The following is a 14,950-nucleotide window of genomic DNA, read 5'->3' as shown; positions in this document are numbered from 1 at the left end:
CTCAGACCCCGCCCCCGCCCCAGAGGCCCCGCCCCCCAGGGGGGCCGCGCCAGACTCACCGAAAGCGCACGGACAGCAGTGGGGGGCGTCAGGAAGTCCCGCAGACACTCGATGTTGAGCACCTGCTGCACCTGCGCCCCGCCGTCCACCTGCGCCGCCACACGCTTGGTCTGCACGGCCAGCTGTGCCCGCGCGTGGTCAAGGAAGCCAGAGACAGAGGGCGCGGGATGAGGGGGTCTTGGCCACGAACCCGGGTTCCCTGCAGGCCTTTGGGAGGCCCGGTTGCGCAATCCTGGACCCACTCTCTAAGGCCCAGCTACACAGTTCCTTCTGTGTGAGAAACCCTGCTGCACCCCGGTTGTCTCCTCGGGCCTTCCAGTGTCATGTTGCACTGAGACATAATGGTATGGGCTTGGAGGCCGACTTGGGTTTGAATCCAGCTCTTACCCTGAGTGACTAAACTCCTTGGCCTCCTCTGCAAAATGGACGTGTGCAAAACGTCCTCAGGAGTCGATGACATAACCCACTATAAATACTTGTCTGTTTGGCACACAGCGGGAACACTAAGATGGCAGCCATAAGCGTTACCATCTTCTGCATTCAAGTCAACAACCCATCTGCAAGGGCTGGGTCTCACACACATCTATCACTCCGCCTGGCATGGAGCTGCCTACAGGAGCCTCTGGAAATGGAGGAAGAATGAGCAAAGCCAAGAACTGAAAAGGTTCTGAGTTTGGGGGTCTAGCCTCTCTAATTTCATGGATGTGGGCCATGCACCGTGGCTCAAGCCTGTAATCCTAGCACTTTGGGAGACCAAGGTGAGCAGACTGCTTGAGCCCACGGGTTCGAGAACAGCCTGGGCAATTTGGCGAGATCTCATCTCTACAATAAATTAAAAAATTAGCCGGGTGTGGTAGTGCGTGCCTGTAGTTCCGGTTACTTGGAAGGCTGAGGCGGAAGGATCGCCTGAGCCCAGCAGGTCGACGCTGAGGTGGTCGCGAGTGTGGTACTGCACTCTAGCCTCGGCGATGGAGTGAGACTCCAACTAAAAAAAAAAAAAAATTCATGGGCGTGGATATGGAGGCCCAGAGAAGGGGCCAAGGGGACTGACGCTGCCAGCTATTCTTCAGGGCTGCCCAGCCCACTCTGATCTTTAGCCCTATGAGAAGAGGAAGGTCTATGCTGAAGGGATAGGAGGGCACAGAGAGGCAAAGTGACTCAGTGCAGGTGACCACACCGGAGAAGTCCCAAGTTAGGATGTAGACCCCTCAGGCCTGACTCCCAAGTGCAGAAGGCACGAGCATCACGGGCATGGGGCACGACAGAGGATGATGTCAGGACATGGAAGGCCCAGAGCAGGTGGGATCCTGAAGGCATGCCTCCTGCACATCACTTCATTCATTGTCATCTCCTGTCACAGGGGAACAAGGCCCACTGCCATCTCACAGATGCAGATATTGAATCTCAGCAGTAACCTTGTGCCCAAGAGGGGCCAAACAGGGGCTTCCCAGGGTGAGGAAGGGCGACCTGGAAGGCCAGGGCGAGCCTGAGAGGATATGAGTCTGGAGGTCTCCTGGGTGGACGACAGTGGGTGAGAAGTTCTGGAACTGCACCGAGGTCTTGTTGCCATAGAAGAGATACATGCGGCCTGCGGTGGGTGGGGGAGGTGGGGCTTCATCCGGTTCCTCTGACTCCCCGGCCAGCCACCACCCAAGCTGGGGTTCCTCTCCAACCCACCCCCACAGTCCACCCAGGCGCACCCAGGTTCTGCCGGAACTCTGACTTGACTCCGATTTGCAGCAGCTGGTTCTCAAATAGGACCCCGTTGTTCTTGCACACGAACCTGGGGAAGGTTGGCCAGACAGGGGTGCACATCTGCACCTGGCTCGGGCTCCCCACCTGTCCCTGGTCCCCGCCCCCATCTCTCCCAGGACTCACTTATTCAGCAGTTCATCGGCTTCTGGAATGGGAGGACCAATGTCTTCAGGACCTGGGCTGGATGTAGGAAAGGAGTCAGACGGGAAGGGACTTGGGGGGCTGGAAGTGAAGGCCCAGAGCTCATGAGTGCAAGAAAACAAGCCCCGAAAGGACAGGACCCCAGAACCGCATACCCAGACTCTTCACCGAACCTCAGAGAACCCCAGAATCAGACCAGCAGTTGCCTCTAATGAGAATGGGACCCCGAGTTTCATTTTCCTCTGAGTCCCAGTCTCTGCTGCTCGTCAGAAACCCTAGCCCTCCCTGGGAACACCAGAGTCTGCCCTCCCGACCCCCTGAGGCCACCCCTTACTCAGCAGCTGGAGCTGGGTCAGCCAGCAAAGCCATGGGGCTCTCGGGGGCAGGCGGCTCCAGCTCACTGGGCCATCCAATCCCAGAGCAGACAAGAGAAGACAGGCGTGGCAGGCAGCCAATCCCAGAGAGGCAGCAAGAGGGCCGAAGAAGAGAGAGAGAAAGAGAGAGAGAAAGAGAGAGAAAGAGGGAGGTGGGAAGGAGAGAAGGAAGAGCAGGCTGAGAAACGTGATGGGAGGGACGCTGAAGGGTGGCCAGGGCCAGCAGAGTCCAGAGTGGCAGGAGGGAGGGAGGAGGCTGGGGTAGGGGAGGCAGCAGCCAGGGTTGGCGAAGGCATCAGGGACTGGGAGAGAGGGACGAGCCCCACGGTGGGGAGGGGTTGAGGGAAAAGTGGGGCAGAGGACCAGAAGGGGCACCCTGGGGGTGCTGTGAGGAGCGTCGGGGCCAAGCGGTGGTACCTGAGAAAGGCATCCTCCGGAGTGGGCCCCAGGCTGGGCTGGGCAGCAGGGCCATCAGAGAAGACATCCACCAGAAGGTTCCCTGCACCTGCGGGAGCCGGGGGAGCCGCTGGGGTAGGGGCTGCCCGCAGCCCCAGGAGGTCGGCGGAGGGCGAGGGCGTGGACTGCAGGAAGTACAGGGGAAGGTAAGAACAGGAGGCGCCTGCTGGCCCCAGCCCAGCCCACCTGGTGGGGCACACCCTGTGGGTCTCACCACGGTGCTGGGAGTGGGATCCACACCCCCATTGATGTCATTGCTGCTGGGGTCCCTCCGGCCATCATCCAAGGCGCTGCCGGCCCCCGGGCCCTTCTTTCGCTTTAGCTTGGCCAGGATGGATGACTCACGCTCAGGGAAGGGTGGCATCTCCTCCAGCACCGTAGCCTGGGGGTCAGTGGAAACAGGTGAGCTCCAGTGGGTCACGAGGAGGAGCGGGAAGGCAGGGTGTGGGGAGCGGGAGCCCGGGTCTGACCAGGACGTCGGTGCTGGCCACCGAGCTGAGGGTGAGGTATTCCACAGCCCGCTGCTGGAGCTCCACGTCGGCGTTGCGCAGCTGGGAGCCGGCCCGCAGCACGCCCTGGATGGTGGCCTTGGTCTCCGGGAAGAGGTTGATGAACTTGATGTAGGTGGACAGCAGCAGGGCCCGCGTCGCCACGCTGCACAGGTGGAACTTGGAGTGCAGCAGGGAGAACTGCACCGGGGGGCTGTGCAGGGGCGGGTGTCAGGGCAGCGGGTTCCACTGCCCGCTCCCAGAAAACCCCTTGAGAGCCACCACCTCCCTCGATGGACCCTTCCCAGGACCACAGGCCAGCCCGAGGGGACTGATCTCCCCTGAGGTCCCAGGGCATGGGCCTGTCCCAGGTTCCTGGGGCTTAGTTTCTCTCTTACCCTGATGAGTGGCTGGGACAAGAAGCTGAGAGGATTCCTAGGAGTCCCAGCATCATCAGCCCCTAAGCCCTGGACCCTCAGAAGTGCACGTGTTCCCCTGTAGACCGAGGCTTGCTCACCTGGAGCGGGGGTCCCCAGCAATCAGGTTCCCAAACTCCCCAAGGATGTAGCCGCCGACTTTCACCATGTTCTCGTGACAGGCTGGGGCCTGGAGCGCCTGGGAGGGCAGGACAAGAATGAGTGCCTTCTTCAGGTGGGCTCAGCACAAGCCCCCTACCGACACGGAACCCTCCAGGCTCTAGGATGTGGCTGGGATGACTGAGGCACAGAGAGGTTCAGTGTCTGGCCCCTGCTCACACAGGCAATAAAAAGGGGCTGCTTTGGGCCCCCTTTCTGGGGGCAGAGGGAAAGCACCAAGATCCAGGAATTGACGACTACCACACTGGGTGCCCAGTGGACTCCTCACATCAGGCCTGTGGAGCTACAGCCCCAGTCCCCTGGGTGGCCCAGAGAGGTGAAGATGCTGCTCTGAGGTCACAGCGGTGCAGAAGAGGAAGTGGGACGGCGGCCCGGAGCTGGCAGACCTCACAGCCACAGCTGCTCTTGATCTGCCTCTAAGTCCCGTGGAGGGGATTCAGGGTGAGGGGGCTGACCTCAAAGACGGTCTTGGCGGCGTAGCCCTGGACATCATCGCGGTTGGTGACAATCTGCAGCACACGGTACCACACCTCCTCACTCACGTAGTCGCCCGCAATGCGGATGAGGTTGAGGATGGTGTCCACGTACCAGCTGTAGTCGACTGCGTACTTCTCGGCCAGGATGGCCACTTTCAGGACCTGCCACAGGAGGGTGGGTGTGGGATAGTGGATGAGTGTGCATGTGGGGGAGTCAGGGGAGTGTGCAGTGGAGGAGTCACCACCACTGTCCCATCTGGAGAACCAGGAGTCTGGGCCCCCAGCCCCTCCTCCCTCAGACCCAGCAGTCTGGGCCCCCAGCCTTTCCTCCCTCAGACCCAAGCCCCCTTCTCTCTTACCCAGGAGTCCCAGCCTCTGCCTCCTCCTCCCTCAAACCCAGGAGTCTGAGCCCCAGTCATTCTTCCCAACCCATCCTCTCTCAGACCCAGGAGTCCAGGCCTCCAGCCCCTCCTCTCTCAGACCTTCTTCCTTACCCAGGAGTCCTGGCCTCTGCCTCCTCCGCCCTCAAACCCAGGAGTCCAAACCTCCAGCCCCTCCTCCCTCAAAACCAGGAGTCCAAAGGCCCAGCTGCTCCTTCCAGTCTGTCCTCCCTCAGACCCTCAAGTCCAGGATCCCAATCTCCTACTTCTTCAGAATAGGGAGTCCAGACCCTCAGCCCCTCCTTCCTCAGACCTGGGAGCCCGGGACCCCAGGCCCTCCTCCCTCAGACCCCCGAGTCCAGCTCCCCAGGACTCACAATCTCTTCTCGGATGGCGTAGTCTGCCGTCTCCAGGTACCGCAGCATCTCGGACACGATCTGCTTGGCGTTGCTGCGGTCGCACATGGCGTAGAGGAGGTCAGCCGCCCGCTGCCGCACGCTGACGTCCCGCTCCGTCTGAGGGAGGAGAGTAGGGCCCGGAATATTCTAGGCTTCCTCCTGACACAAGAGTGGTCACCCAAGGGTCTCTGAACCCCTACCCTCTCTGAGGAGGGTGGAGGGCAAGAACAGGCTCCGAGAGGTCATACCTTGAGGGCGTTGATGACGGTGTCAATGTGCGTCTTGACGGCCTCATGGGAGAACTCGGAGCTGGCCAGTGTGCACATGCTCTCCAGGGCTAGGTAGCGTAGGTTGGTCTCCCGGTGCTGCAGGAACTGGCCTAGTTGGTTACAGGCCCGCACCAGGAGGTTGGGCTCACTGCCACAGGTACCGTAGGAGAGGGTCATCAAGAGAGAAACAGGGACATGAGGAGATGGAGGACTCGGGCCCCAGCTGTCTATCCCACAGCCCCTAAGGATCCAGGTCTTAAGTCCTAGCTGGCCCTGCATCCCGGTATTGAACCTGTAGGTGACCCAGACATCAGGGCCGTCCAGCAGTTCTGCACCAGGAGGGGCCCAGTCACCAGTTCCACAGGGTAATGTTTCATGCCTCCATCCTCCCCCTGCCCAGAAGTCAGGGCACCTAGCCCCTCTGCCTGGGACCCAGGAGTCTGGGCCTCAAGGTCCCTCCTTCCCAGCCCCCAGCATCAGGTCACAGCAGGCCCGGGCGGGCACCTGTCATAGTGGATGATGAGGCTGATGGTCTCGAAGAGGATGGCGTTCTTGGCATTGGAGTGCTGCACCTTCTTGGACTTGGGGGGCTCCTGGGCCTTGTTGAGCACAGTCTCTAGACACTCCACCAGCCGCCCCTTCACGGCCGCATCCTCTGGGGAGACAGAGGGTACGCCCAGGCTGAGCGCCCCACCCACCTGGCAAACCTGCAGAGCCATGCCACCATTCCCGACTTCCATAGGGAGAGTTCAGGTTGCTTCTGACCCCAGGAGTCCTGCAGCTCCCCCAACCCCTTCCCAGGTCCCCAGCCCAGCAGGAGAGCTGAGAGGAGGTACCTCTGAGGGCAGAGGACATATCTCCAGACACTGGTGCTCACCCTGCTCTGCTCTGACTCTGCTGGGCAAGAGGTGCCACACTTGTGAGCCTCAGTTTCCCCCTCTACATTGCTGACGCTCTTTAAGTTTCTCACATACCAAAGAAAGCTCCAGGAACCTTTCCCAGAGACATCCCAAACCCAGGCCCTCCCAAGGACTGGCTGAGTGCTGAGCATTCCTGGATAAGAATGCACATGCCAGCCGAGCGTAGTAGCTCATGCCTGTAATCCCAGCACTTTGGGAGGCCGAGGGGAGAGGACTGCCTGAGTCCATGAGTTTGAGATCAGCCTCGGCAACTTGGCGAGACTTCATCTCTACAATAAATCAAAAAATTAGCCAGGTGTGGTGGTGCGTGCCTGTGGTTCCAGCTACTTGGAAGGTTGAGGCAGAAGGATCTCCTGAGTCCAGCAGGTCAAGGCTGTGGTGGCTGTGAGTGTGCCACTGCACTCCAGTCTGGGCAATAGAGTGAGACTCTGACTCAAAAAAAAAAACCAAAATCAAAAAAACACACAAAAAACGCATGTGCTGCTCAGATCTCTGCTAAGTAAAAGACAACTGTGTGCATACTCCGTGCCAGCCTCCTCACCTTGGGGATGGGAGGTCAATGTTGAGAAAGCTAAACTAAGCGCCCCCCAGCGCTACCTACCACTGAGATAGTCGCTAGCCAAAGCTCACACGAACACCAATAACTGACATTTCCTGGAATGCGATGTGCTATCAAGTACCCAGAACAGTGGTCAGGTGCGCTAGCAAAAAGTGTGGTCCCCAAATCTATCACCAGATGGAGGAACAAGCTACAGGACACCATAGGCAGCAACCAGTCAAATCCAGGCCAGGGTCACACTGCAACACAACACCCTCCTGGGTTCTCCAAAAATGGTGTGGGTAACTGTTCCAGACTACAAGAAAGGACAAAGCCACAATCCAACTTTTTAATTTTTTTTTTTTGTGAGTAGGAGTCCCACTCTGTTGCCTAGGATGGAGGGCAGTGGCAACGCTCCCAGCCACCACAGCCTTAACATGTTGGGCTTTGGGAATCCTTCCATCTCAGCCTTCCAAGTAGCTGGAACTACAGGTGCATGCTACCACGCCCAGCTAATTTTTTTTTATTTATTGTAGAGACAAGGTCTCACCAAGTTGTCCAGGCTGGTCTTAAACCTGAGGGTTTGGGCAATCCACTCACCTCGGCCTCCCAAAGTGCTGGCATTACAGACTGAGCCACTGAGCCCAGAGGTACTTTTTTTTTTTTTTTTTTTTTTTTTAATAAATGAAATGGAGTCTTGCCATGTTGCCCAGGCTGGTCTCTAACTCTCTCCTGAGTAGCTGGAATTATAGGTGTGTACCACCATGCCTGGCCATTTAACATTTTTCTTTTTTTTTGGTTTTGTTTTTGTTTTTGTTTTTTGAGTTGGAGTCTTACTCTATCACCCAGACTGGAGTGCAGTGGCCGCTCCCGGCCACCGCAGCCTCGACCTGCTGGGCTCGGGCGATCCTTCCTCCTCAGCCTTCCAAGTAGCTGAAACTACAGGTGCACGCTACCACGCCCGGCTGATTTTTGATTTATTGTAGAGATGAGGTCTCGCTGCCCAGGCAGGTCTCGAACCCATGGGCTCAGGCAATCCACTCACCTCAGCCTCCCAAAGGCGCGGGATTACAGGCTGAGCCACCGAGCCTGGCTTAACATTTTTCATAATAAAAAGTTGGAGTGAAAGTGAATGTCAACAAATAAACAGTGTAATTCTTCCACATTAGAAAAGATTTGTGAGAAATAATAATCAAATTTGATACTTGTACCATGACTCAATCCTAATTTGAAGCAACTCTAAAAGGCATTTTTGGGGAAAATTAATAAAAATCTGCAGTGGATATCAGAAAACAGTACAGCACCATTTTAAGTGCAACAGAATTACAGTTGGGAATGAAGATACCCATTTTTTAGTAATGCAGAACAAAATATTTCAAAGTAAAACATGATGTCTGTAATTTACTTTTAAGTATTTCAGAAAAAAAATAGGGACATGCACACATGAAAAAAAATGTCAAGTCCAAGTAACAGGATCTCTTTACTTGTTTGTGTATCAAAACTTTTCACGACACATTGTAAGAAAAAATAAAATGGCATTCGATTGGAGGCGCCCCCATCATTTGCTGAAAAGGATGACACAGGGTTGGGGGTTCCTTTGGCCCAACCCCAGAGCAGGGCTGTGTCTGCAATTCCTACAACGCAGAGGGTCAAAGTAGATGAGGTGCTGGTCCTGGGCATACCCCAAAATGACCAGCTGGGGCAGAAGTATGTAACATAAGCCCTCTCTTCTTTCTTTTCTTTTATTGTTTTTCAGTTGGAGTCTCACTCTGTCACCCAGGCTGGAGTGCAGTGGCACGCTTACGGCCACCACAGCCTTGACCTGCTGGGCTCAGGTGATCCTTCCGCCTCAGCCTTCCAAGTAGCTGGAACTACAGGCATGCACCATCACACCTGGCTAATTTTTTGATTTATTGTAGAGATGAGGCTTACCAAGTTGCCCAGGTTGGTCTCGAACCCATGGGCTCAGGCGATCCTCTCACCTCGGCCTCCCAAAGTGCTGGAATTATAGACATGAGCCACCGCACCCGGCCTGACATAAGCCCTTTCTTATGGAGTTAAAAAAAGGCCCAGAGAAGGCAAGAGACTGCCCCAGGGCCACACAACAGAATTTGCCATGGCTTTCCAAGGTGGGTGGGGCCTCTGGCACCACCGACATCATATACTCAATGAGTGTGTGCACACACGCACATACAGAGGGAGGAGCATGAACACACGTGCACACTGGCAAGCAGAGACACACATGGACGCTCACGCTCAGATGTGCAGGTATACATATGCACATACCAGTTGCGTGTGCACAGACACACAGACCTCCACATCCAGAGGGACACACACAGACACTCACACACACTGACACTTCACAAACACACACAGATATGCACACACACAGACATGCACACACCCGGTCACGCATGCACACAGACACATAGATACACACATTGACACATCCACAAATGTGCAAATACACACAGACACATATGCACACAGACATGCATGCACAAAGCACACGTTCACACTTGGCTGAGGCTTAGATGTCACATCGGCCCTGGCCCACAGCAGGTACTGAGCACCCTGGCTGAGGAGGGAACTAGTGCCTAAGCACCTAGTGTGGGCCATGCCCCTCAGTGCAGGGCCCTGCAAAACTGCCCTTGAGGACAGACAGCTGAGACGGCGGAAGCTCAGGGAAGCCTGACCCCAGTGGTTCAGCAAAGGGTTTGGGGCAGACTCTGGAGTCAGGCTCTGCCACCCACTTGCTGCCTGGAACCTCCAAGCCTCAGTTTCCCTATTCACACATCACATTGGCTGTTCCTCCTGGCCAGCTCTTTTGGGAGGGTGTGGCCACTCCCTGCAAAGTCCCTGGCCCGCTGTGGAAGCTTCAAACACACCAGCTGTATGACTGAGCATTGAGGGAAGGTTCTCAATGTGAAAACCCCCAACAGAGCTATGCTAACTCCCACAGTAAGGCCTGGAGTCTCCAGGGCCTGCTGGATGACCCCAGGCGCGGAGCTCTCCTCTCCAGGCCTTGGTTTCCTCACCTGTAAAGCAGGTGTGATAACAGCCCCTAGCCACTGGGCTGGAGGGACCCTGGGCCGCAGAAGGGGGCCAGCTATGTGTCAGATCCTCAGTGCTGTGCAGGGTAGGCTCTGGGATGGGGAGGTGTCTGTCCCTCCCCTGAGGCAGCTGCATACCGGGCACTGCCCCAGCTGAAGAGACCTCCTGCCCAGACCCTCCAGGCCCACCTGCCTTGCAGAGTCTGAGGCCCCCAGATCCCAGTGCCATGCAGCCCCAGGCGTACCTGGTGGGGGATAGCATTGGAGCAGCCTCAGGAGCTTCACCGAGAGCCAGGGAGCTGGGACAAAGTAGTAGGTGTAGTCCTGGAGGTCGGTGGAGGCCGAGGAGACGATCTGGTGGGGAAGAGTGAGGAATGGGTGGGGGCTGGAGGGAGCACACACTGGCTTCCAAGGACAGGGCTGTCAGAGCAACGGTTTTACAGAGCAGGAAACTGCGTCTCAGGGAGGGAAGCACACAGAATGGGAAAGTGGGACTGGACTAAGCCCAGAGCTGGGGATCTTTCTCAGTAATGCTGGTGGCTGGGTGGGCAGGAAAAGTCTGCAGACTCCCCCTGCATGATAGCCCCCGCCCAGGTCAGCTCCTGGCTCCAACTGCTATGGCATGATAGTCCCCGCCCAGGCCAGCTCCTGGCTCCAACTGCTATGCCCCAAGCCACCCCCATCAGAGCACATAGCTCTGGCCTGCTGGAGGTTGCTTCCCTGCAACAATCCCCTAAGACCGGAAGCTACCCAGAGGCAGGAAATGGCTCTGTCCCTTTCCTGGGCCCTTGGGCCTAACACAAGGTCAGATATAAAGAAGGGTGAGGGAAGCAGTGGGCAGTTAGTGAAAGATCAAAAGATCATGTGACTTTCACTCCTCAAGGCAAACTCTTACTCAACCTTGAGAACCCCTCCCTCCAGGAAGCACTCCGGCTATGCCCTGTGGTACCTCCATGTTGCTATGTGCCCCTGCCCCGACTGTCACTGAATGTGTCTCCACACCAGCTTTGACACACGGGAATATTCAGATATGAGTGAAACAAGACTGAATGAATGAGCTGGTGTGTTGGTCTCTTTGCTTAAAAACTCAGGCCTCGGCCGGGCTCAGTAAGTAGCTCAGCCTGTAATCCCAACACTTTGGGAGGCCGAGGTAAGTGGACTGCCCGAACCTGTGGGTTCGAGACTAGCCCGGGCAACTTGGTGAGACCTTGTCTCTACAATAAGTTAAAAAAAAAATTAGCCAGGCGCAGTAGCGCACGCCTCTAGTGCCGGCTACTTAGAAGGCTGAGGCGGAAGGATCGCCAGAGCCCAACAGGTTGATGCTGGGGTGGCCGTGAGTGTGCCACTGCACTGGGCAACAGAGTGAGACTCCAAAAAAAAAAAAAGAAAGAAAGAACTCAGGCCTCTTCCTATCATCTGTCCAGGAAACATTTTATGTATTCCAAGTCTCAATCAAGGAGCCGCCTCGTCCAGGAAGCCTTCGTGGACTCACAGACTGGGTTAAGTACCTCCCCTGCGTTAAGTGCTCCCTCCATTCTAGCGCAAACTAGCCCTTGTGGGACCATCTGTGACTGAGTCACCTCCCCTGCCACACATCCCTCTGCCCTGAGTGCAGAGTTCGGGTCTGACTCATCTGTGTCCCCAGGGTCACCCCACTCAGAGCCTCAGGGGACGTTGCTAGGACAAGAGTGAGGGTGGTGAGAAGGGCAGAAGGCAGGAATGACAAGGACATAAACGGGAAAGAGGGAACAGGAGGCAAAGCCAGGAAAAGCAGCGGAGGAAGAAGAGATGGGGGCTAGGGACAGAAACTCACGAAGGCGGTTCTGCTTTCAGGGTGCTTAGCCTGCCCTGTGGCCCCCCCCTTTTTTAGTAAGAGTCTCACTCTGTCACCCAGGCTAAAGCCCAGTGGTATGATCACAGCTCACCATGCCTCAACCTCCTGGGCTAAGGAGAGCTTTCTGCCTCGACCTTGCAAGCAGCTGGGACTGCAGTATACGCCACCATGCCTGGCTCATTTTGCTGTTGTTTTTTGCAGAGGTGAGGTCTTGCTATGTTATCCAGTCTGATCTAGAACTCCTAGGCTCAAGCGATCCTCTTGCCTTAGCCTCTCAAAGTGCTGGGCGTGAGCCATGGTATCCGGCCCATATGGCAGCTTTAATCACAGCAGCTATGCTGTGAGGAAGGCACTAGTATCATCCCATGGATCAGAGGGGGCAACTGAGGTCCAGGCAGGTGATGCCACTTGCCCAGGCCACCCAGCCAGGAAGTGGCTAAGCCAGGATGAACTTGGCTCAGAACCTGATTTTCTAGCCCCTGGGCTGGGCTGACTCTTGGGGAGTGGAGGGGGACCAGAGGGGTGTCAGAGGGCACAGGGACACCAGGAATACCTCCTGCAGCCACTGCCTAGGTCATACTCACCCGGCTAAGTCGAGACACGGCCAGGGAGATGCACGTCTTGAAGTCATCTGGGTTCTTCTTGCAGAGACACGTGATGAGGCTGACGGCGGCCGTGACCACACCCTGCAGGGGACAGAAGAGAGGCAGGTCAGGGCCCTGAGGGGAGAGCCCACTGGGGACAGGGGTCCAGACTGAGGATCTGAGAGCAGGGTTCAGGAGTGAGACAGGGTGGGGTGTGGACAATGTCACTGCATGTGTTTTAGGGGTGAGGTAAGGAGGCTGTGGGCCTTGGAACCGTGGCCAGCACTGACCTGGGTGTCTGGGTGCCCCTGGGAGGGCCCCAGGCATCTGGGTAGGAAGCACTAGGTGGGTGGGGGTCCTAGAGGGACTAGCAGTAGTGGGGGTAGGACAGAGGTCTGGATTTCTGTGCTCACTGGGCAGGTGATGGGAGTTACTGAGGGGATCTCCAGGCATCAGAAACAGGCTGGAATTTTCCAAGGGCCTGTTGTCAGTGATGGGTGCTGGGGTCACCAGACAGGATATCTGGGCAGCCAGGTGGGCATCAGAGACGGAGTGGGAAGGTTTCTGGACAGGTACTGATGCTGGAAACACCAGGTCAGGGTCTCTGGGTACCCAGGTAAATGGCAGGGATGGAGATGGGGTACCCCTGGCATCCAGGGGATCTGAGGGCAGAGGCAGGAGTCCCAGGCACCCGGGGGTGTGTGGGCGTGGTGGGGGGGTCCTGGGGCAGTGGCCCAGGGTCTCAGTGCCAGGGCCCTACCATGTGCTGGTCATTGAGCAGGTGCACCACACGGGCTGTCCACTCGCCCATGGGTACCAGGTCAGGCGAGGCCTTGTAGAGTCGCAGTAGGCACAGGGCTGCACTCTGCTTCACGCTGTCCATGCTGTCCCTGTGGGGACACAACACAGGGAGGGGAGAGTGGGGTCAGTGTGAGCCCATCCTCGCACACCTCCCTCCTCTCTCACTCCCAGTTCTCGGTGTACATGGCCAGCGGGAGGCACAGAGAACTGGGCAGACCCAGGATCCGATCTGGGGCTGCCCTCGCCACCCAGGACTCGAGTGTCTTCATCTGCAAAATGGGTTCCCCCTCAGCAGCCTCATGGGCTCACGGGCAAGGCTGAGCAGAATGTCCAGCCTGGCTTGGAACCTTCACTCATTCACCAAGCACCTGCTGAGTGCCCGCTAGCACCGGGCACTGTAGAGGGTACTGTGGAGAGAGCAGCAGAAAAAGAGGCTCAAGCACCATCCTCATAGGGCTTATGATCTCTCTGAGCAATTTCCATACATCAAATACTGTTGGGGTTCAGTGCTCTGGGGTAAACTGAGGCAAGTACGAGCAGAGTGAGTGGATGCGACTTTGGAACAAGGCCTTTCTGATAAGGCAACAGAGAACAGGAAAATGAGTAATTTTTTCTTTCTTTTTTTTTGAGTTGGTACTATTCTGTCACCCAGGCTGGAGTGCAGTGGCACGCTCATGGTCACCGCAGTCTTAACCTGCTGGTCTCAGACAGTCCTTCCATCTCAGCCTTCCAAGTAGCTGGAACCACAGGTGCGTGCCACTGGGCCTGGCTAATTTTTTGATTTATTGTAGAGACGAGGTCTCACCAAGTTGCCCAGGTTGGTGTCGAATCCTTGGGATCAGGCAATCCTCTCACCTCAGCCTCCCAAAGTGCTAGGATTACAGGTGTGAGCCACCATGCCCAGCTAGAAAATTGAGTAACTTAATGAGAAGACACTGAAAACCTCTGCCAAAGAATGTCCCAGGCAGAGGGAACAGCCTATGCCCAGGCCCTGAGGCAGGCAGGGGCCTGTGCACAGGGGGAGCAGCACGAAGGTACCCCAAGTGAGCCACTTGAGGAGACAAGACAGGAGGGAGCAAGGAGCCAGATCGCACAAGGACCCGGGGACTGCGGGAAGGACGTGGCTTTTACCCAAGGAGAGACAGAGCTGCTGCAGGTGGAGAGCAGAGAAGCAACGTGACAAAGCAGCAGCAGTGAAAGCTGCCCCAGGTCCCTGCCAACCCACCCGGTGCTACTATAGGCCCCAATATGGATTAACCTGTTTGCTTTTATTTTCAAAACAAACGGAGAAAATGGGTTTATTTTTTATCGACATTATCAGATCTGACTTAGGCTTTTTTTTCTTTTTTGAGTTGGGGTCTCACTCTGTCACCCAGGCAGTGGCACTATCACAGCTCATCACAGCCTCGACATCCTGGGCTCAGGTGATCCTTCTGCCTCAGCCTCCCAAGTAGCTGGGACTACAGGCACACGCCACTATGCTTGGCTACTTTTTAATTAATTCATTCATTTTTGTAGAGATGAGGTCTCATTGTGTTGCCCAGGCTGGTCTTGAACTCTTGGGCTCAAGCAATCCTTCTGCCTCGGCCTACCAAAGTGTTGGGATTACAGGCACGAGCCACCATGCCTGGCCTGACTTAGGGTTTTAGAGGGTTCCTCAGGCTGCTGTGAGGGAACAGACTTTATGGGACAAGGGCTGAGGCAGGGAGGCCAGAGGAGGTAACAGCACAAGTCCAGGTGGCAGACGATGGGATCTCAGCCCTGGGGTGGTTGCCGTGCAGGTGACAAGCAGCTGTGTTCCGGATACACTTTTTTTTTTTTTTTTGT

The 14,950-nt window shown here is 56.4% G+C and overlaps 1 protein-coding gene across 1 annotated transcript in view; it reads right to left on the bottom strand.

Moving 5' to 3' along the window:
- The window catches only part of AP2A1 (adaptor related protein complex 2 alpha 1 subunit), a 38,279-nt gene that overhangs the window by 1,596 nt on the left and 21,733 nt on the right, over positions 1 to 14,950 (bottom strand). The window contains exons 5-20 of the mRNA XM_021711240.1: positions 13,083 to 13,212; positions 12,323 to 12,424; positions 10,150 to 10,258; positions 5,898 to 6,048; positions 5,373 to 5,541; positions 5,104 to 5,241; positions 4,326 to 4,508; positions 3,792 to 3,889; positions 3,257 to 3,488; positions 3,001 to 3,168; positions 2,748 to 2,911; positions 2,291 to 2,356; positions 1,939 to 1,995; positions 1,761 to 1,843; positions 1,559 to 1,648; positions 4 to 184 (exon numbers count right to left, since the gene is read on the bottom strand). Of these exons, the coding sequence (XP_021566915.1) occupies positions 4 to 184; positions 1,559 to 1,648; positions 1,761 to 1,843; positions 1,939 to 1,995; positions 2,291 to 2,356; positions 2,748 to 2,911; positions 3,001 to 3,168; positions 3,257 to 3,488; positions 3,792 to 3,889; positions 4,326 to 4,508; positions 5,104 to 5,241; positions 5,373 to 5,541; positions 5,898 to 6,048; positions 10,150 to 10,258; positions 12,323 to 12,424; positions 13,083 to 13,212 (2,121 nt within the window). The remainder of the gene's footprint in view (positions 1 to 3; positions 185 to 1,558; positions 1,649 to 1,760; positions 1,844 to 1,938; positions 1,996 to 2,290; positions 2,357 to 2,747; positions 2,912 to 3,000; positions 3,169 to 3,256; positions 3,489 to 3,791; positions 3,890 to 4,325; positions 4,509 to 5,103; positions 5,242 to 5,372; positions 5,542 to 5,897; positions 6,049 to 10,149; positions 10,259 to 12,322; positions 12,425 to 13,082; positions 13,213 to 14,950) is intronic.

Source organism: Carlito syrichta, unplaced genomic scaffold, assembly GCF_000164805.1.
Source record: "Carlito syrichta isolate Samal-C Ts95f unplaced genomic scaffold, Tarsius_syrichta-2.0.1 Scaffold301956, whole genome shotgun sequence".
Classification (NCBI taxonomy): domain Eukaryota; kingdom Metazoa; phylum Chordata; class Mammalia; order Primates; family Tarsiidae; genus Carlito; species Carlito syrichta.
Note: the sequence above shows the minus strand (reverse complement) of the source record. Positions and strands in the feature narration are given on the sequence as shown.